Below are 21,612 nucleotides of genomic sequence, written 5' to 3'. Positions count from 1 at the left end.
GATAAGCATTAACAGTCACTGAACATTGCTAAATTGTTCTGGAAAAAGCCATAAATTGGATTTTTGAATTTGCCTCTATAATAAAACCTGATGGCTATTTGAAACAGGATACTGGATAAAATGAATTAGGTGGCAATCCCACATGCAGTCACTGAACAGTAAGTCAATTGAAATCAGTAGAAATTACTTCTGATTAAATATAGTTGAGAACACACAGTTAATCTGATAATTGCTTCTATTCTTCACAAGGGTACAATCAGGCTCTGTACTAATATTTATTTCTTGATTTGTTGTTGTTGTTGTTTTTAAAAAGAATCAGCTAAGAAATGGGGGATCACCCATACTTCCTCTTGTACTGCTGCTTTCCCCTGGGGAAAACTTCTCTTTAGTGCTCAACTGGAGCAAATGGCAAATTGGGTTTTCTCTGGATTGATGTTTGCACCAATTTAGCACTAAAGACAGATTTTCCTCGAGGAAAAGGGAATGCGTTGAGCAGAACACCACTCAGACATGTCATTTTGGACATGAGACAAGCAGAAGTGTGGACAATCCCACTGTCTCATGTACCTGCCAATAGGCTACGTTTGGGGAAGACCTGCATTCCTTCCATATTGACCATTGTTCCTGTGTCTATTTCCCCCTCTTATTTGCAGTAGTAACTTCTTCACCCCGAGCTAAAGAAGACCACCTTCCCTAACACTGTCCCTCTTTACTTCCCTCCTCAAGCCCTTACATCTGTGCAATACCCTCGACCCCAAGAGCACACCCCTTCCCTACGTCTTTCAACTGCCAGCTTTCCACACTTCATTCATCCTGTCAGCTTCTCCAAAACCCTCTCTCAGTATTTGTGTGGCCAAGTGCTGTGTGTCTGTATAAGGGAGGAAAGGAATGAAAGAGGACATTGGGGGGGGGGGGAGAAAATAGCATTCATACCATACTGTCAAGTTTGCATACCTGCAGTGGAGAGAAGCACGTTCTAAAAATGCAATGTGCATGAGCTGGACTGGCCAACATCAAAACAAAAAAAAAATAGGCTGAATCTACAAATAAGGAGGCAACATAAATGAAGGTGGGGAAGGAACACTTCTGGGTATTGGTGAATGGTTTCCACCAATGATGTAAATTGCTTTCCTTCCCCTGTTGTTGTTGTTGTTGTTTTAAGGTGGCTTGTGCTCAGTGTTGCTTTCAAAACCATTACCCTCCTCTTCCACTCCTGAAAAACTCATACCAACTATTGTATTTCTAATCTTCATCATGCTTGAAATGGTGGTGGAGGGGAAGGGGAAGGAAAGTAGTACCTATGAGGCTGACATGAATTTTCCAAGGAAGCTCCTTAGAAAATGAAGCTGGGCAAAGGCAGCTGGCCCTCTGCAGCTCTGCAATTCATCAGCCCCGAGGGTGAAACCTCTTTCATGCTGAACTAACTTCACTGAACTAATCTGATTAAAAACTAATTGCAAACTTCTAAAACAGAAGGGAGAGGAATATCGACACAACCACATTTAACTAATGGACAAAGTTTCAATACCAATGAGGTAAAGTGGTGTGTATCCCCCTCCCTATCCCCTTTCCTTTTTACCCGCACACGAAAATACACCATCTACATCATGGCTTCTAAATGCAATAAATTATTTTTTTTTTAAAGAGCACCTACTAAACACACAGTAACTTCTAATCCTAACTGTACTGTTGTTGCAGCTGCTCCTGTGGCTGCTGTTTCTCTTCAGAAAGCAAGCAAGTGCACTGATTAATAAATTGTTTCAGTTCCATGCATCCAAAGCTAGTGTTAAATCAAGGTTGCTTCTAGGATGTGGCCTTGCGAGGTTGTGAACATACATACACCCAGTCCAAGAAAGCCCAGGTGCAGGAATTCACAAATGGTCCCAATGTCTGAAATGTTGTAATGGCTCACACAATGAAGTTTCTGGCCTGTGTTTTCTTTCTTGCCCTGCTCCTGCCTTACTTTTCTTCCCTCACTCTCTTTCTAAAGATTACGACACACACACACAATATTTTTCCTACATGGAGGTAATCTGACAGCACAGACCACATGAGTTTCTCCCTGTTCAGAGATTATCTGAGTGCAGACATAATGTTAAGCACATAGCAATCCTAAACACATTTATGTGGCTCTTTATGATGAAATCAGACACACAGTATCAGCACATGCTGTCCCTGATAGTGTTCTTTTGCCTGTGCTGGTCCACACAGCTGAATAGTCTGGTGTGGACTCAGCAGAGGCTGCCGAATTTTCATCTGCAGGATCCCAGAGGGCAACATTTTCTGATCTCCCAACTGGGTGTGGTCAAGTGGAGCTGCATATTTAAAAATGCTGCCATGTGACTGTTCCCTAAATTCTTCATCTGATGAGAATACAAGATCTATGCTGACACAGTAAGAACACTTTGTCTTTGATGATCTGAGACCCAAGTGAGTTATCTTAGCAGATTTTTCTCATACAAGATAACTGTGACTCTTGGATGTGTGAAACGGATAGCATGAGTCAGCTATCTTGGATGCATTCAAGCTCAGGCATGGTAAGACTATCACCTTATCTTAAACAATGAACATTTTCATTATGTAAGTTGGCTTTGGCAAGGCAAAATAACTCGGGGTGAATTCAAACTAACAAGTCGTCCCCCCATCCTGTTGCTTCCTCTAAGTGGTGGGAATCCAGTGGAACTGGGTTGTCTGAAGTGATCCAGTGCAAAGTGGACTGCTCTGCCACAACATTATCACGAAGTTAGATTTTGAGATATAGCCTTATGATCTTAAAATAGACATATGTGTTTTTCATGCTGGGTGGTGCTGTGAAATCTTTAAGCCTCCTTAAGATTTGAAGACCACAGTGCAGGGCTTATGCACGAATGTATAAGCTGAAACTCTTTGTTTCAAAAGCATGGAAACCAGCTAGCATCAAATCATCTGTTTAGATTAAAAGCTTTCTGAATTGCAGCTGTACAATACTGCAAAGAGAGATTTCTAGTTATGAACACCAATACTTTCAGCAAAAAAGAGGTCAACTGACTAGCAAGTTTGTAGCAGATGCTGGAACTCGCAGTATCTATAAAGCTGTACCCTCTCTATCAAAAAGGAATAGTTCTATTTCATGGTACTTGCAAGCCTCGAATTTCTAATTTTGCTACATTTGAATTCAGCAGGACAAATACAGGAGGGCAAAGAGATACCCCTTCAAATGATTGTATAGCCTTTTCAATGAACTGTTCCAGAAGCGATGCTTTTGGTTCCTTCTGCATCAAACACCTCAACACAAAGATCACCTGCTCATGGCACAGGAATCTCATCTCACCAGTCTTTCTGTCCCAAACAGAACGCTTCTCTCAGCTCCCTTTTGGGAAGATGATGGGGTATTCGGGTTTCATTTTGCTTTTATGGTCTGTTGTGTTCATCTGGCCATATGATTTGGCCTGCTGTTCAGTAACAGGCCAAAAAAAAAAAAAAAAAAAGCCTATCCAAAACAGGGTGCAATTTCTTTCCCTTTCGCATTGCTTTAAAGGGGCACTATGTGCAACGTATTTTCCTCTAGTAAGTCTGGACACTTCATCTTTTCCTGAAGTTCTGCTCCAACCAAAGTCGAACTTCTTGGAGGTTGTAGAAAAAGGGGCCCTTGCCCCCTAGGTAGGCAATTTTTTGTCTTTGTACAATACACACACGCTCAAAGGAGACCCCGTAGGCCACGTTTGCATTGTTGTCCATGCAGTCTGCCACTATCTGACACTGAGGCGGCAAGGAGAACCGCTTCAAAAGCTGGTGAGCAGCTGCACACCTGTCTTCTTGGTTCCTATGTTTCTTGACGTCGAATGAGGAGGAGACACCAGGAGCAGCCCAGCCGTCTGATGGGTGAGCCTCATCAATGTAGACCAACAGGAAGTCAGCCACACTGGAGAACTCTTCCACCAGCTTGCCAAAGGCCGACAGCTGGTTTGTGAAGGGGGGTCAGGTGGCCGAGCCGAAGTTGACCACCAGCGGGCGCTCCGATTTGGCAAAGTCTAATAGGTGGCACTCGGTGCCGTACTTCCCACCAGAGCTTTTCCATCTGCTGCTGCTGCTGCTGTCACTGGTACCATTGGGTATGTGAATCACGTTGGAGTTGGGTGCTTCTCCACCCAGTTTCACCTGGTATTGAAAACAAAGAAAGAGGTAGTAAGTTACTATTGTTTGCTGCCATTTGCTTTTTGTGTTCACTGTTGCTCAACCAATAGCAGCCAGCTGCTTCAATAAGATTATGTTTGTCACACAAAACACTACTGGAAACCCTGTTTTCTTTCACCAAATGATTGATGGTGATGAATTTTATCTCCCCCCCCCCCAAGGAATCTGGAGCAGCTAACAACAATCAATAATTTTTGTAGACATCTGAAGGCAGCCCTGCTTCTGGAAGCTTTTAATGTTTGATGCTGTATTTTTGTTGGAAGCTGCCCAGAGTGGCTGGGGGAACCCAGTCAGATGGGTGGGGTATAAGAAATGAAGAAGGAGGAGGAGGAGGAGGAGGAGGAGGAGGAGGAGGAGGAGGAGGAGGAGGAGGAGGATTCAAAAAACAATTCCTGTACAGGTGCAGACTGGAAAAGAGCTCTACCTAAAAGAAGGCCTTCACTAGGCACTGATAATACAACAGATACAGACCTTGACTAATATTTGATGGGAGGCAATTCCAAAGGTTCAGCTCCACAACACAAAAGGCCCAATTCCTATATTGCGTGGAATGGTCCTCCTGATATATTCTATCCCATTAGACTCTCCAGTTATTTCTCCCCTCTTTTGCTTTTGAATTATTGTATATATACTTGCTCTATTGCTGTAGTGATAATTTAACAGTTCTGTGGCAGAAAAACTACCAGGCAATAATGCACCTACAATATTACATTGTGTAGATAGATAGATGACAGACAGATAGATAGATAGATAGATAGATAGATAGATAGATAGATAGATAGATGATAGATAGATAGATGACAGATAGATAGATAGATAGATAGATAGATAGATAGATAGATGATAGATAGATAGATAGATAGATAGATAGATAGATAGATAGATAGATAGTAATTAAAGAACTGTACAGATATTTGCTTATGTTCAATGGTTCCACATCTTCAAATATATGGTTACTTTCAACAGGCTTTGGGGAAATGGAAGAAAAGAGAATGCAAGGAAGGCCAATGGTAAGAGTTAATAGCAGCTGTAGTCCAACAATATGTGGGGATCCAAAGTTAGGGAAGGCTGCATTTGACAATAGCCACAGGAGAGGAGCAAAGAACAATGTTCTGTAATTAATGCCTATTTGTAGCTACTAGAAGTCAAACTGTGCACCCACAATGGTTTCTGAGCTTCTATTATTATTATTATTATTATTATTATTATTATTATTATTATCCTACGAGCACATGGAATACATACAGTAGTTTAAAGGGTTTAAGAAACAATGGGAAGACCCAGACATAGCTGTTATGACTAAAGCGGCAATCCTAAGGGAGCAAGCTCCACTGAATTTAGTAGGAGTTACTTCTGAGTAGATATAAGACCGTAAGTTTGGGTTTGCTGGATAAAAGGCCTGTCTAATTTCAACCTTATATTCTTACAGTGGCCAACCAGATGCCCCTGGGAAGCTTGGTTAGGATTGTGCTGTAAGGCAATATATGTTTGCATACAAAGCCTGAAATAAAATCCCCCTTTGATGGCATGATTGCTGTACACATTCCTCAAGATTCATGAAGTGAAGCCTTGCAATTTAGTCAACCAATTGTGACAAAGTAAATTATGGAATTTCAAAGAGAATTCCTGAAGTGTGAAGATATACATCCCATCAAATCACTGGAATATACATTTATAGATATAGAAGAGGATGGATGGATGGATGGATGGATGGATGGATGGATGGATGGATGGATGGATTCAATGAATAGCAAGAACAGGATATTTGCCTAACAGCCCAATCCTACACATGTTTGTTCAGAAGCAAGTCCCACTTATATCAAGCAATTGCAGCCCATGATACATGTACATTTGCTGCCCCATACAGGATGCGCTTTTTGCCAGTTGCTCCAATGCAGGAAAAAACCAAGCTTCTCCTGTTCACTGTAATGTGAACAGGGGCTGGGGGAGGGGCATGTTTGCTTTATCCAAAGAGTAAAAAGGAAAGCAATAGTGTCTTCATTTTTCAATCCTCCTCTCTTCATGCTATTCTTAAAATGAATAGATCCTTGAAACCTGGAAAGGGGAGGAAGGGGGGGGGAGAAGAAGGACCTAGTTCTGTAGGGCGTTGTTATCATTTGGTCTTTCAAGCACCAAAACCGCTTTGCTGCCAAGGGCATTGGTTTAATTATGTCCCAACAAAGGAAGGGTGCCCTCTGCGCCTCCCTCCCAGCTGCAGTAACTTACAAACGAAAGGGATGAAGGTTGACTTTGGAAGCAAAATAATAGCTGGTTTCACGTCATCACATATCTGGAAAGTACCCAAGCAACCCTCTGGTGTGGCTAGCATCACTGCATTTCCCACAGCAACAAAGGAACTCTCTCGGCCACAGGTTACCTATCGTGTTAATGTTTTCCCCCCTACCAGGAGTCCTTGCGTCTGTTTGGAGATTTTGGTCCTTAATGAGAAAGTCTTGCCAAGCAGACATTCACAAGGCCTCCTCTGCTCTAGCGAAGGAGTAATTAGGTCGGTGCCTTGTTCCGTGCTAGCGTTAAGCCACTCTGAAAACCCTCCAACCCTGCCCAGTAGTTAATGCTCAGACACAACCAGCAGCATGTCCTGCTAATTGGTCCTGATGAAGCTCTTACATTCCCAAAGGGCCTCTTTATTCCAGCAGGCTCAGGAATGGGATTGACATCCTCACTGATCACCCGCTTCGTGGGGCTCCTTTGTTTCTTTGTTGTTGTTATTCGTTATTGAGAGGGGGGTGTGCGGAATTAGCTCTTGGAAAGATACCCACACCAGACCACAATGAAATGTCATCCAAAATAAAATAAAAATGGGGGGGGGGGAATAAAAATTATTGCTCTGCCAAACTCTTTTGAAATTGTAGACAAAGGCAGGCAAGGGAGCCGTTCTGAGGAACCGACCCAGAGAATTTTACTCACACGCAATAGCTCTGGCTCCGGAGTTCCTATAATCATGGACTTCTGTCAGCTAAACCAGCCAGCTACTCTATGTGCCTCAGTGGTGGATGATGCAGAAACTGGGCTATGGTTCTCTGCTTCATCTACTTCTCCTCCACAGGGAAGCTTGGAAGTTGATCTATCTCAAGTCATTTAATCTTCTGACCTCAAAAGTAGCAAGTGAAATGATTCTCTTCCCCCCTCCCTCTCTCTCTCACACAGAATTGTCCAATGAAATCGACAGACTGTTGGCTCAAGTTGCATAAAAGGGCATGTAATACACTGTTATGCAATTCATTGCTGCAACGTGAGACAGTGCTTCAAATGGCTTCTAGGAAGATCAGACATATTCACTGATGTCACAGAATGGACCCTGAGGATCGTCTAGTCCAACCCCCTGCAATGCTGGAATAGGCAGCTGTCCCATATGGGGTTCAAACCTGCAACCTTGGCATTATCAGCGCCATACTTTAACCCAGTGTTTTTCAACCTTTTTTGGGCAAAGGCACACTTGTTTCATGAAAAAAATCACGAGGCACACCACCATTAGAAAATGTTAAAAAATTTAACTCTGTGCCTATATTGACTATATATAAAGTAATTTTCCCACGGCACACCAGGCAACATCTCGCGGCACACTAGTGTGCCGCGGAACAGTGGTTGAAAAACACTGCTTTAACCAACTGAACTATCCAGGCCCATTGCATTATGTCAATAGCTGTAGGGGCTGTATAAGCTAAAATGAAGCCTCCACATTTAGCAGCACTATAGGAACACCGAAAACTGCCTTATATGAAGTCAGACCATTGGCGCATCTACCTCAACACTCTCAACATGGACTGGCAGTGTAGGGTTTAGCATTTTGCCCCAGCCCTCCCTGGAGATGCTGGAGATTGAACCTCAGGCCTTCTGCATACAAAGCATTGCATTGAGCCATGGCCCTTCCCACAAAGTATTTTACAGGTTGTCAGACAATACGAGCACAACCTTGCCTATATGACCACGATGTCCTGCTTCTGAGCACCCCCAGACCAGAAGTATCAGGCTGGCTACTTCTGCAGAAAGAAAAAACTGGACAAGATGAACGTCTGTTTGTGCATAAGATTCAACCTGCATTTTTAGCTAACTGCCCAGACTCAAGGGATCTCACTTTAAAGCTGCACCGAGTAGCAAGGGCATGATTAATGTTGCTCTTGCATGCAGATTGAAAAATGAGGTGGAAGAGTTAGGGGAAAAAGAGGCCCTTTCATAAGCCGCTAACCAGAAATAGAACTTACCACTGTAGTAACATTGTTCATTTAACGCCCCATGGACAAAGCATCACAACATTTAGACACTTTTTCGTACTTATTTTCAGGGGATAATAAGGCTTTTCAGAATCTGTACACTAATGTTTTTAAAGCACAGTATTAGAGACTTCTGAGTTCTGAGCTGAGTTAAGTCCTTACAGAAGATAGACATTGTTGGATAATTAGCAGGCTGTGGTGCTGGCTGTTTAAACATAGACATGATGTATTAGGGCTATGGAGAGAATCCCCTTGAGCTCTCAAATACTTTTGAAGACCTTCTCTTTGATTTTGTTCCATTCACAGGCATCTGAGCCCTTAGGAACCTGTCATTTTATAGTGTGATTCATCCAAACTGTCATCAGCCACAGGAAAGGGGACAATTCCAAAGCTACTATTGTTTTTTTCCTCTACAGGATCCAAAGTTATGGTAAGTTGCTCAGAGGCCATGCAAGATGCATATGTGTAATGTCATAGCCATTAAAATATAGCAACTGTAAGTAGCCAGGGAAAATCTTCCCCCACTCACCCAAGTGCAGACCCCCCAAGTGTCCCTATTTTCCAGGGACATCCCTGATTTAGAGAAGCCGTCCCGGTTTCTGATTTGATCCCGGGATGTCCCGCTTTGCCTTAGGATGTCCCTAATTTCATTGGAGAAATATTGGAGGGTATGGTAGGATGTCCCTATTTTTATTGGAGAAATGTTGGAAGTTATGGAATTATCCAACCCCTGAGCCATCTGAAGGCATTCCTGTATAGGCAAGTTTTTTTTTAAAAAAAAATGCTTAATGCTTTATTATGTTGTTATATATGTTGGAAGCCATGCCAAGTGGCTGTGGCAACCCAGTAATATGTGTGGGGTATAAATAGTAATATTATCATTATGGAATGGGATGTCCCTATTTCCATCGGAGAAATGTTGGAGGGTATACAAGTGCCACCTGCTTACTAGTTGCCAACTCTCATCTTTCCTCCTCTCCCACTATCAGAGTCCTGAATCCTGATTGTAACAAAACCTCTAAGAGGTTTACAAGAATTATATATATATATATATATATATATATATATATATATATATATGAATAAAAACCTGTTAAAACAAGTAATTAAAACATTTTAAAAACAACTGAACAAAGCAGAAAACTAAAAGGAGATTAAAGCATGTCAACATGTATGTCTCTGGATACTTGTCTAAACAAAAATGTTTTAAGCGGGCGCTGAAAAGAACAGTGAAGGAGCCTTCCTGATGTCAATAGGCAGAGTTCCGAAAGTGTAGGTGCCGCCATACAAAAAGAAAAAATTCTTACATGTGGACCAAGTAATGTGTGGCACCTGTGATAGGGCCAGTTCTGCAGACTTAAGTGGTTGAGTGAACACCTATGAGGTAAGGCAAGAAAACTGGTTCCAAGCCATTAAGGGCATTATATACCGATAGTAACACTTTGAACTTGGCTTGCTAACAAATTGGCAACCACTGCAAATCTCTGATCAAAGGCGTCTCTGATCAAAGGGTCTCACAACCATGTTGCAGCATTCTGCAGTAGCTGCAGTTTCTCAATCAAGTGCAAGAGAAGCCCTACCTAGAGTGCATTGCAGTAATCCAATCTTGGAAGTCACCAGTGGTCAAGCTCTCCTGGTCCAGGAATTGCCTTAGCTGTCTCACTAATCACAGCTGGTTAAAGATGCTTCTAGCCACTGAGGCTATCTGAGCCTCCGGTAACAGAGCTGGGTTCAGAAGCACCTCACTTTGTATACTTGTCCCTTTGAGAGAGTGCAATCACATCCAGGAAAAGGCAACTGAACAATTCCTCTGACACTAACCCACAGTGCCTCCACCTTGCCAGTATTCAAGTTCAGCTTATTTGCCCTCATCTCACCACTCCAGTCAGCCACCAGTCCAGGTCCTGCACGTCCTCTCATGATTCAGACATTATGGTAAAATAATGCTGTGTCATCACTGCACTTACGGCACCTTGCCCCCAAACTAACGACTGAAGCTTCATGTAGATATTAACTAGCACGGGGTATAAAATAGTATATCAAACTTATCCATCCTTAAAGAAATCAGCCCTGAGTGCTCACTGGAAGGACAGATCCTGAAATTGAGGCTCCAGTACTTTGGCCACCTCATGAGAAGAGAAGACTCCCTGGAAAAGATCCTGATGTTGGGAAAGATGGAGGGCACAAGGAGAAGGGGACGACAGAGGATGAGATGGTTGGACAGTGTTCTCGAAGCAACTAACATGAGCTTGGCCAAACTGCGGGAGGTAGTGGAGGATAGGGGTGCCTGGTGTGCTCTGGTCCATGGGGTCACGAAGAGTCAGACACGACTGAACAACAACAAATAAAATAGTATCCTGAAGCAGTCTACAGTGGAACTGCCAGGTGCCCCAAAGCACTCTCCCATTGCTTCTTTCTAGACTCAATCCCATATGTGCTGGGATCACTGTAGCACAGTACCCCCAATTCCCATTTCACAAAGCTGGTCCAGGAGGATACCATGGTCAATGGTATTGAAATCTGCAGAGACGTCAAGTAGCAGGAGTAAGATTGCACTCCCCTTGCCCCCACTCTCGGTGAAGGTTGTCTGCCAAGGTGACCAAGCCCAACTAGGTTCCGTGGCCAGGTCTGAACTTTGCTTGCAACTAATCCAAATAATCTGAGTCATTCAAGAATGCTTACAGTTGCTCCATCACAACTCACTTCACCACTTTCCCCAAGAAGCGGACATTTGCAACTAGGCAATACTTATTCCAACCCATTCCACTTCATCTTTCAAGGGAGTTTCCTCTAACACGGTGAAGTATTAACTCCTGAACCCAAACAGTCAAACCCACTCTGCTGCACATGGTCAAAATGTGAGGCCAGTTGGTCACAACAGGTCTTCAAATGCTCCATAGGTCCCTCCACCACAGTGGGAGTAAGTTACCTTTGGCCCGTCCAAAATAACACTGCCACCCTGCTACTAGAAGATACAATGCAAACTGCAAAGCAAACCTTCCTCACAGCCTGCATTGCCACACGGGCACAAAATCCGTGTTGGATCCGCTTTAGAGCAAGGCTTGCACCACTTGCACTCTAGTCTTTGTCCAACTTGCTCCATAGCCCAAAGAATCCCCAGAATACCAAGGAGACACTCGGGCTCCACTAACCCAGAGAGGATGCTTGGGAGCACTTGTGTCAACTGCTCGTTTCATCTCGCAGCTGAAGTAGGCCTTGATGCGTAGGCTTCAATAAGAAAAGAATCAGAGCAGGCACTGCCAAGGACTTCCCTAACAATCTTAGGGAACAATGCTACATTTGTCAGGAACAATATCAAAGAAGCTCAAAATATTGTGAAAGATCTCGGGTCATGTACATATATCCTCAACAGGAAAAGAACTCATTCCCTCAAGTGCATGATGTTATCCTTTCCTTTCAACTTCTGTGGATTTGGGGGCAGTCACAGGAATGAACACATTCCCAGGTCTAAACCTAGAGTTAGGAAGTTCATCCTTCCCTAAGTACATAGGAAACAATTTGTGGTCTCGCTTTTTAAAAATAGTTTGTAAATGTTTGCTCCTGAATAATCTGCTGAGATCAATTTTCTGCCTTCTAGGCTGCTATAAGCAGAGCACTCTTAATGTCAGCTTGGGAGAAAACTACTCACGATTTCTTAATAAACATCCAGTAAGACTATTTTAGACCTAGAACTATTGGACAATGTTTTTTTAATAGAGAGCTTCTTTCATAAGATACTCTCACTGCTATGAAATACAAAGAAAAGCACTTCCTTGAACTCCAGGCCAAAGTAAACAAAGATGATGAAAGCAGATGGGCTTAGGCTAAGAGGCCTTGTTCCACTGCCCTAAAAGCCTGCCAAAATAGTTTACTCTCCCACTGGTGTGTCAAATAGACAAAAGTCAGAAAGAAGCCTATCCGTTATTCCACACACTGATTTGTCATTGTAAATATATTGCCTCTGTCGTGATGCTACACAACACTGTTGCTCACATTAATAGAAGTCATATTGGGATTTCATTCTAGGAAGGTTTGTAGCTGCTTCATTCTAGGAACAAGTGTGCAACCAAGTAGTTGCTCTTATGCACAAACTGGGGTCCTGATATTAATTCTCCCAGATCAAAGTCAAATAACAGAACAAAACCCTATGAGACAGACAGACAGATGGATAGATAGATGGACAGATAGATATCAGCTGAAAGACTAAAGGAAATGCTTGGATAGATTAGGATGTAAGAAAATGGCTGGCTTGCCTCCTGGTAGACCTTAACCAAAACCTTTTGATTAGGGATGGCTAACCTGTTGTTATTGGACTACTGCTCCCATCATTGCTGACTATTGGCCACACTGGCTGGGACTGATAGGAGTTGGTGTTCAGCAACATCCAGAAGTCCACAAGTTCCCCATCTCTGCTTTGCACAAAAAATTTAGCCCATGACAACACACCAGGTCTTGTTGAATGCTGCTGTCAAAGTCCTGTTTCAGTGTACACATTCTGCTTTGAGGGCGCAAAAAAGTGCAGCAGCTGCTACTTAACCTGGATACACCTGGGCTAAATAAGCAAGTTGCAGTGACAGAGAGCTCGTCCCCACTTTGTTTGCCCTGCCGTTTCCCCCCAGGAAAACCCACGGTTTATTGCTGAGTTGGATTACAGATTGAGAGGTAGTTGTATGTAAACCCTTGACTTTTCTGTAGCATAGCAATCCAAGCAAGCAACATGGCTGGGTTGGTTTAGGGCTGTGGCCTGGGGAGACTCCTGAGGGCCAGACAGAGAGGCCCCGAGGGCTGAATTTGGCCCCCAGGCCTGAGATTCCCCATTCCTGCTTTAGACAATACCAAGCTAGATGAACCAGTGGTCCGGCTTGGGATGAGGCAGCATCCTAAATTCCTATGAATCTGAATTGCCAGCTGTAGAGGAACAACAGCAGGATAGGCCTGATATTCTCATGTCTTGCTTGTGGGCTTCACAGAGGCGGCTGGTTGGCTACTGTGGGAAACAGGATGCTGGCCTTTGATCTTGTTTTCTTATAGTCCCACCCTAACGTCAGTCTTGGAGACTCTTATCAACATTTCCGAAAACCATGGCAAGGAGGAACAAAGAGATCTGTCTGTAGGACTTTATGCAGCCCATTCCCCTGCATTGATCTGAAGATGGCAATGAAATTAAAGCCCACTGTGTCCTCATTGTGTGTCTGGGCTCCTTGCACAGTAACAGAGATTAAAAACAGAGTAAACACCCCGGACAGACTGGGTTTCTGGGTTTCCACTGGAGTCTAATTTACCAACATCTTTTAAAAAAAGAAAAAAAAAGTGCCACAAACTTCAGACGCTTATGTCTGAGCTGCTTCTTGAGCTGTAATGTAATGTGGAGGCTGGTACTGCCCCACCAATTTCAGGCTGCCCTTAGCCAACCTGGACTTCTCACTTGCAACCAGTCCAGGGGGTGGCATTGCCACCTCCGCACAGAACTCAGCAAGGAGGAGGACCTCTTCAACAGCTCATTTGGTTAGAGCGTGGAGCTGATCACACCAAGGTTATGGGTTTGATCCCCATATGGGTGCATATTCCTGTATTGCAAGGGGATGAACCAGAAGATCCACAGTGTCCCTTCCAACTCTTTGATTCTAGGATTCTGAAACTTGACTTAGTTGGCTTTGTCCGTCTCTGGTTCCACTTACCGTAGGTCTCTCTCCCTACTGCCCTACCAGTCTCAATGGGCACCAGCCTCCACAGCTTAAGCCGCTTGAAGATTATTTTGCTGTTGGTTATTTCTTTCCTTTTTTCTGGGTTTCATAAAATCAGGTTCCACACAGTGCTGAAGCCTGACCCGTTCTACAGGGAAAGATTTTATCCCCCCCCCCCTGTGACTGGTGGGTTGTCCGCGTTACTTATAAACATATGTGTTATTGTGTATAGATCAAACATGGTGGCATCGCCTGCCACAAAGTCTATATTGGCACTCTTCCGGATGACCTATATAGCGTAGGAATATTGTGCATATCCTGCACGTATACAATCAGGGGTTTTCATCATCCTGTTTTCCCAGCAGTCACATCACTCTCTAAATATGTGATGGAATACAGATGCCTTTTTCATCCTAGCAACATTACAGAACCTTTTTTGAGTTGAAAGCACAAGGTATTCTCAAAAACAAGCTCTGTCTTTGAACTCTTCCTCTAAAATGTAAAGATACCCAGCCTTAAACACTGGCTCCATTAACCCTCATTATGATAATTAACCTTGTTATAAAGAACCTCTCTGTGCAACGCAGGGTGTGCTTTCCTCCTGGGGGCTGCTATTCAAATGATAAGGAGGGAACAGTACGGCAAAAAAGATGGGGGGAAATCCATGTTGAATCTGGCAGGTGTTCAAATCGGAAAGCAAAGTTCACCAAGTATGTAGAAACCTACTAAAAGTTGGGTAAAAAAATATACAAAAGAGGGGGGAAATGAGCAAACATTAGAGAATCATCCAAATCTCTCTCTAATGAAACAGAATCTGCCCATGCCAGCTTTAGCAACAAATTACCCATATATTGAATAAGCCCATTAAATAATGCTTTTCAACATCCAGCTTTACATTTAGCATTGTTGCTAATGGTTATTGCCCTAAAAGCCAGCTTCCTAACAACACAGTTGTACTGAGGTGTCTGCTTCTGCCGCCAGCAGTGATACATTACAAAAGAAAAGAAAAAAGACAAATGCGCAAATTACATCTCACATCTGGAAGTTGTACTAGTTAATGTAATGTTAATTGAAAGCAAGCTTAGCAAAAGGAGGGGAGGGCTTTTTTCTCCCGCAACACCCAATTGTCCGGCCTTCCACACAGTTTCTTTTCCTCATGCCACCCTGTGACCCTACATCACATTCTGGCCTTCCGCAAACTCCTCTATAAGATGTGTTGTTGTTGTTGCATTCTTCATTACATTATACGGTGGGGCAGTGGGGTGTTGCTCAGACATCTTAGCAGTGCAGTGTGTGGAACCTGGAAACACTATTCATGGAAATGAGATCCAAGCCTCTTTTCTACATATTGCTCAAGGCTACAGGGAAGAGATAGAAGCTGACTTAATCAACTGTTCTGGAATATGCTCTTTTATACTCTCTCTTTCTCTGGGAGTTATAACCTTGAACACTTCCTCTCTCATTCTTTGTGGTGGAGACCTCAGCATTCTGCTCTCCCCTAAAGAATCTTGCAGAATCTTGCATGACCTTCAATATTCAAGGGGCCATTCACAACCACTGCCTCTCCATGCTGTGAAAGGATACAAAGCAGGAGAAATGAGCAGTGGCCTAATTTTTTATTGATCTGGGAGTATTTACATTTTCAAGATGGAATGCATAGAGCATCTGCACACTGTGCCTGCATATCAAAGTCGCAGTTATGTGTGAGAAGTATGTTTGTTTTTACAGTGAGGGTTTTACAGTTCTTGGCCACTGCAGGTGAGCAGATTCTCTTCAAAAGAGGTGCTGGCTGAGGCTGACAGGAGTCGCAGTCCAAAATATCTGGAAGGCATCAGGTTGGGGAAGGCTGCACTAACTTACAGGTGCTTAACAGTGTATAACAGCAAGAACACCTGGTGGACAGAGGGGACTCTGAGGAACACCTGCCCTCTCATTGCCACCATTATCTCTGTGGGATTGCTAAGTCAGGAGCCGTGGCAGCTGGGCACCTGCTCATTTGCTCCACAGGGGGACTGAAAATTTAGGGAAGCTAATGGGGACCATAGCTCTGTGCCACAGCATCTGCTTTGCATCCAGGCAGTCCACAGTTCAATCCTTTGCATCTCCAGGTAGGGGGAGAAAGTTCTCATCTGAAACCCTGAAAAGCTGCTACTAATATTGGCCTGACTCAGTATAAGACAGCTCCCTATGTCAGGAAGTAGACTCTGGGTTGGAGTCTGTTTCCTCTATGACCACTGCTGTGAACATGGCAAGACATTAACCCCAGCGATAAGGCTGGATAGGACTGTGTATGTGCATCACTGTTGGCCTATCCAGTGCCCTCCCCCTAGAGCCACTGAGACCCTTTGCCCACAGTGGCAGCAAGAACACTTGGCGAACTGGGGAAAGGACACTGGAGAACATATGCCCCCTTTCTGCCACTGCCTTAAGGTAAACTCAGCCAAGAGCCATACCATACCATCTGTGGATATAATAAGCATGACCGGATATTTCCTCCAGATGTTGTTGGACTCCACCAGCCCAAGCCAGCATGGGCAATGGTCAGAAATAATGGGAGCTGCAGGTTTCCAACCCCTGTGTTAAAGCCATTGTGTTACTTTGGTCTGCTTTCAAATCTTTACACCTATTTTCACCTTTGCAGGGCTGCAACCTGGCAGACAAAGTGTTGCTCCAGCACATACCAGAGTAAATAGTCAGAATTTAAACTATGCCTAAGAGGTTTTGTGGCATGCAGTTTAATAAATAATAATAATTTCAAAAAATTTAGTCTGTGGTGCTCAGACTTCAAGGTATCACTTAAATTCTAAGCAGGAGAGTATTTTGAAAGCATTGGGTCAACTATAAGCATATTGTATAGCTGCAATTAGAAGTGTTTCTGGAGGACCCTGGGATATCTGCAGAGTGTCCCATGAACTCTTCTATTCAAGGATCATGAGGGATATATTGCATGTGAATATGATTATCCCCGGGTGCCTAACCCGCCACATTACTCCTGATTTAACCATGGGAGCTCTCCATGGTGCAAAGCATCGCTCAGAAATATGCACACGCCATAAGAATGGCTAGATTGCAATATTACCCCAAATAACCAATTAGGGACATAGGAAGCAGGCTTATACTGAGTTAGATCATTGGTCCGCATAGCTCCATATTGTCTACACTGACTAGCAGCAACACTACAGCATTTTGGGCAATGAATCTTTCCCAGTCCCTATCTAGAGATGCCAAGAGCTGAACTTAGGACCTTTTTCATGCAAAGCAGATGCTCTATTACTGAGCTATGACCCTTCAATTTCCTGGTAGTTGTCACAAGGCAGTGCCCTTTCTTGGGGAAGATGCCATCACTGTCCTTGACATGAATGGAAATCAAGCATACAGTGGTGCCCCGCAAGACGAAATTAATTCGTTCTGCGAGTGCTGTCGTATAGCGAAAATTTCGTCTTGCGAAGCACCAACGGGGGAAGAGCAGTTTGACGAAAAAAAGAAAAAAAAAAATCGGCATTTTTTTCGTCTTGCGAGGCAAGCCCATAGGAAAATTCGTCTTGCGAGGCAGCCTTCCGCTAGCGAATGCCTTTCGTCTAGCGAGTTTTTCGTCTAGCGAGGCATTCGTCTAGCGGGGCACCACTGTATTCTTAGATACTGTAATGAAAAGGGGCGGACTTCCAAGATTTATAGTGTAAGCTCCTTTGTTATACAATACAGTGGATAATTCAGTTTAGCTTATGAAAGACAGGCATATTTGCATGTTATTTGTTTATTAATGTCCAGAATGTAAAGAGAGGGACTTCTGTTTTCATTAGTTTTCATTCTGTTTTCGTTGAGAGCTTAGCTTAATGCTTCTCTTTTGCTACATACACCAATAAAAGCACAACATTTCCCAGTACCATAACTAGTGGTAATCCTATCAATGATAACTGGGGAAGCGCAGGCTGTTAAATGAAAACCTGGTGAGTAAGTAAAGCAGCACGATTTTCATTTCTATTATGCTGCTCAGTCTATTGACCCAGTTGTCACATGCCCCAACAAGAGGTTGCTGAGGTCAACAGAGGGAGTTCCTGCTGAGGAAGCTCTTTGTGGATCACCCAGCAAGTTTACTACCCACGTATTACTGAAGGCCTCCTACTCACTAACTGTTCTGCAGACTGTGCCATATCCCTTTGCTGAATGCAGAGGGTCCTTCTCACGTGGGAGTTTGCATGGCAGCTCTGTGGCTGACATTAACCTTGCCCACCTCACTTTTCCCATCTGCAAAATGGCAAACATATAAACCTGTCTTGTTTTGGCATTCAGAATGATATACTTAGTTTCAGTTCTGCCTAGACACTGGAAATCAACAGGAAGTGCCAAGCATAAGGCTGGTGGCCTGGCTAATTTTGATAGCTGTGAAGGTGGGATATAGTGATTATATGCTTGCTTATTCAGTCTACAGTCCTGCACATATTTACACCCACATAAATTCTATTATTACACTCAAAGGAGAGACATGTAGGAATTCACCATTTATTGCATGTATGTATTTAACATTAGGAATAGTCTTTTTGTGCTTCTGTGAAAAATGAACCAACAACACGTTATCGTTAGCAGTTAAAACTCTAAAAAGAGTTAATACAACGCTGGTCCAGAAGTGGGCATTGCAGATACACTTCCTATTATACAAGTTCATACACTGTAGCGAAACCCATATAGTTTGAATGGAGTGGATCTCCCCACCTAAAACTTACCCCCTGTCCTTTGCTCCAACCTGAAAAAGTCTTCATGGAACCACGCATTTGGATAAGTTAAGCCCCAATCTGGGCGGCAGGATTCGAATCAGAGTTCAAATCCTGACTCTGTTACTTTCTGTGATAAATGGCTCAGACCATGTGCCTCAAATCTTCCTTGCGCTCTTGCGGTAAACTTTTATCCCAAGCCGCTTTTCTATCCACAGTGGAAACGAATGTCCCCACCAGAAAATTTTGCCTTCCACTCAGTGTCCACCAACTCACCTGTTTGTAGGCATCTAGAAGGAAGCTGTTCCAGACGCAGCGCAGTCCCTCCGACGTGAGCATCCTTCGCCACTCGCAATGTGCAGCCTTGGAGCGGCTCAGAAGAAGCACCATGTGCTTTAGGAGGACCACCGAGTCATAGAGTGCAAGGAAGAGGCAGTTGGAGAAAAAAACCGGCAGGATTTGAAGGGTGATCAACAGGTCCACACTTAAGAGACCCATCTTGCTTGCTGCTGCTGCTCTTCAGAGGCTTCCCTTGAGTTCCCTCGTCATGCCCTGTGCCCTCGTTAACAATAATAATTAAAACAAAAACAAAGTGCTCCTTAAAAACTCATGGTGCCCTGTCTCTTCTCGTAGAGTTGCCTCAGTGCAGCAGAGCACGGGCTTAATGAAAGGAAGGAAGGAAGAAAAACATTAACTCAGAACGCCAGTATGAAAGTCTTTTCCACCCTGAGCTGCTTTTAATTTTTCAGAAACTCCTAAGTCAAACTTTGTGTTGTTGTTTCTCCTTAGCCGGTAGCCCCTTTTTCAGTCCGCTACAGGGAGAGACAGCTGCGCTGCCAATTGCTTGCAGTTCTAAAACTGAAGCAGAGCAAACTGCTAACTTTCCTCTAACTCTGAGGTATTGAAAAGCGCTGAGCAGCTCTAGCACTCTCGCTCTCTCATTCCTTTTATCACCAAAGCTCTCAGGTGAAACAATACTTTTTTTTTTCCTTTGGTGGAAGAGGGGTGGGTGGGAAGAAATCTTTGTACACAAACTTTCTGCTCCTCTCTCTCTCTCGCTCGCTCTCTCTCTCGCTCTCTCTCTCTCTGCTGCCTCCGTCTCTCTCTCTCTCTCTCCCTCCCTCCCTCCTGCCACACTCTTCTTTCTCTCTCCCTCTCACTATCTGCCTGTGGTACAAAGTGCTTTCCCTCTGGAGTTCTAGCCGGCTTCCCTCAAGCCTTTTATACATTCCCTGGCTAATTGCTGCAATAGAGAAATGAAACCCTAATCTTAGTAAAGATCTTGACGTCAATGTAAAAAGAGGGCTTTACTTTGGCCAGAACTGCAGTGAATAGAAAAGTGAAATTTTCTAAACTCTTCCCCCCCCCCTCTCTCTTTTAAGGAAAGAGAAGAGAGTGGGGAGGGAAGAACTTTGCTTTGTTGGTTTTTTTGTTTTTTATGTATAAAGGAGAGGGGAAAATCTCTAGATACTTGTGGTGCTTTTTTCTTTTAAAAATGCTTTCAAACTTTGGAAAAATATTTCCATATGACGTGGAAAGTGACACCATAACAAGGTCTTCTATTGTTTAGAAGGGTGCCCCCCCTTAGAGGTTTTTTTAAAAAAATATTATACCCTTTTTATTTTCCAGGAAGGTGTAAAAGCTGATGCATCTTAGAAAAGGGCATGTTTTGGTATGTTTCCCTCCCACAACCATCAAGTACAAAAGCCTGTGTAATTTTAAATATCTTTTGTCTTCTTCTTGGTATTTAAGGAAACACAAGGAACACCCAGGTCTGACTCCATCTGCTGATGTGGAAGAGAATTAAAAGAGGTGGGGAGGTGGTGGTGGGGAGAAGAGTAAGGCTTTAACTGACCTTTTATCTAAAAGTGAAGTTCATGAATGAAAATGTATTGTGCTGAATTTGGAGCTGATTTAAAGCAGAGTGCCTCATACATTCCAATTACAGTGGTACCTCAGGTTAAGAACTTAATTCATTCCAGAGGTCCATTCTTAACCTGAAACTGTTCTTAACCTGAGGTACCACTTTAGCTAATGGGGCCTCCCGCAGCCGCTGCACAGCTGCTGCACAATTTCTGTTCTCATCCTGAAGCAAAGTTCTTAACCTGAGGTACTATTTCTGGGTTAGTGGAGTCTGTAACCTGAAGCGTCTGTAACCTGAAGCGTCTGCAACCCGATGTACCACTGTATAAAGCTACAAGGGATTGCATTTGTTCATAGGGATCTATCTCACACGAATGTGTTGCTTTACTTCAATGGGAGAACCATTTCCTCTGGAAGATTGAGATAGCCTCCTATTTTCATATAAGAAAGGTGTAGGCACAGAAAATGTATCTGACTCTAGTGAATGGCACTGATAGTTACAGCTGTGCCAGCAATCTAGGCTGATGGCAAACTGCCCCAGGAAGACAGATCACTGTTCCCCAGAACCGAGGAATCCGAGACAAGAAGAACTGGAGTACATGCCATATCAGATCAAACTGAACCTCTCTCTGCATGCAAAATGTTTTCTGGTGTTAAGTTCTTTTTCTCTGTCTGGGATAGTTAGCAAAATTATTAATGCTTTTGTTATGAGGTTTCTGTCTTCCATAAACATGGATCTCAACATGTTCAAGGAAGGCAATCACAGCCAACATGGTGCCCTCAAACCAGCAGAGTCAATGGCTAGGGATGCTGAAAGTACTTAATCTTCAGTACTTATGGTTTTCCTTGTGCAACAATGTTCTGCCAGTGCAACAAGTATACCAATAAGTAACTTAGCACTACATTGGGTACAAACAATGGAACCATAATGTTGGGAATCTACTGTTTCCC

At 43.5% G+C, this 21,612-nt stretch overlaps 1 protein-coding gene across 1 annotated transcript; it reads right to left on the bottom strand.

Annotated features, from left to right (window-relative positions):
* Positions 1 to 1,155: 1,155 nt before the first annotated feature.
* On the bottom strand, positions 1,156 to 19,859 carry DIO2 (iodothyronine deiodinase 2). The gene is made up of 2 exons (XM_033141798.1): positions 19,075 to 19,859; positions 1,156 to 4,137 (listed from the first exon to the last, which is right to left on the bottom strand). The coding sequence occupies exons 1-2, from the start codon at positions 19,294 to 19,296 to the stop codon at positions 3,562 to 3,564; spliced, it is 798 nt and encodes a 265-aa protein (XP_032997689.1). The 5' UTR covers positions 19,297 to 19,859; the 3' UTR covers positions 1,156 to 3,561.
* Between the last annotated feature and the right edge of the window lie 1,753 nt (positions 19,860 to 21,612).

Source organism: Lacerta agilis, chromosome 1, assembly GCF_009819535.1.
Source record: "Lacerta agilis isolate rLacAgi1 chromosome 1, rLacAgi1.pri, whole genome shotgun sequence".
NCBI classification, from domain to species: domain Eukaryota; kingdom Metazoa; phylum Chordata; class Lepidosauria; order Squamata; family Lacertidae; genus Lacerta; species Lacerta agilis.
Note: the sequence above shows the minus strand (reverse complement) of the source record. Positions and strands in the feature narration are given on the sequence as shown.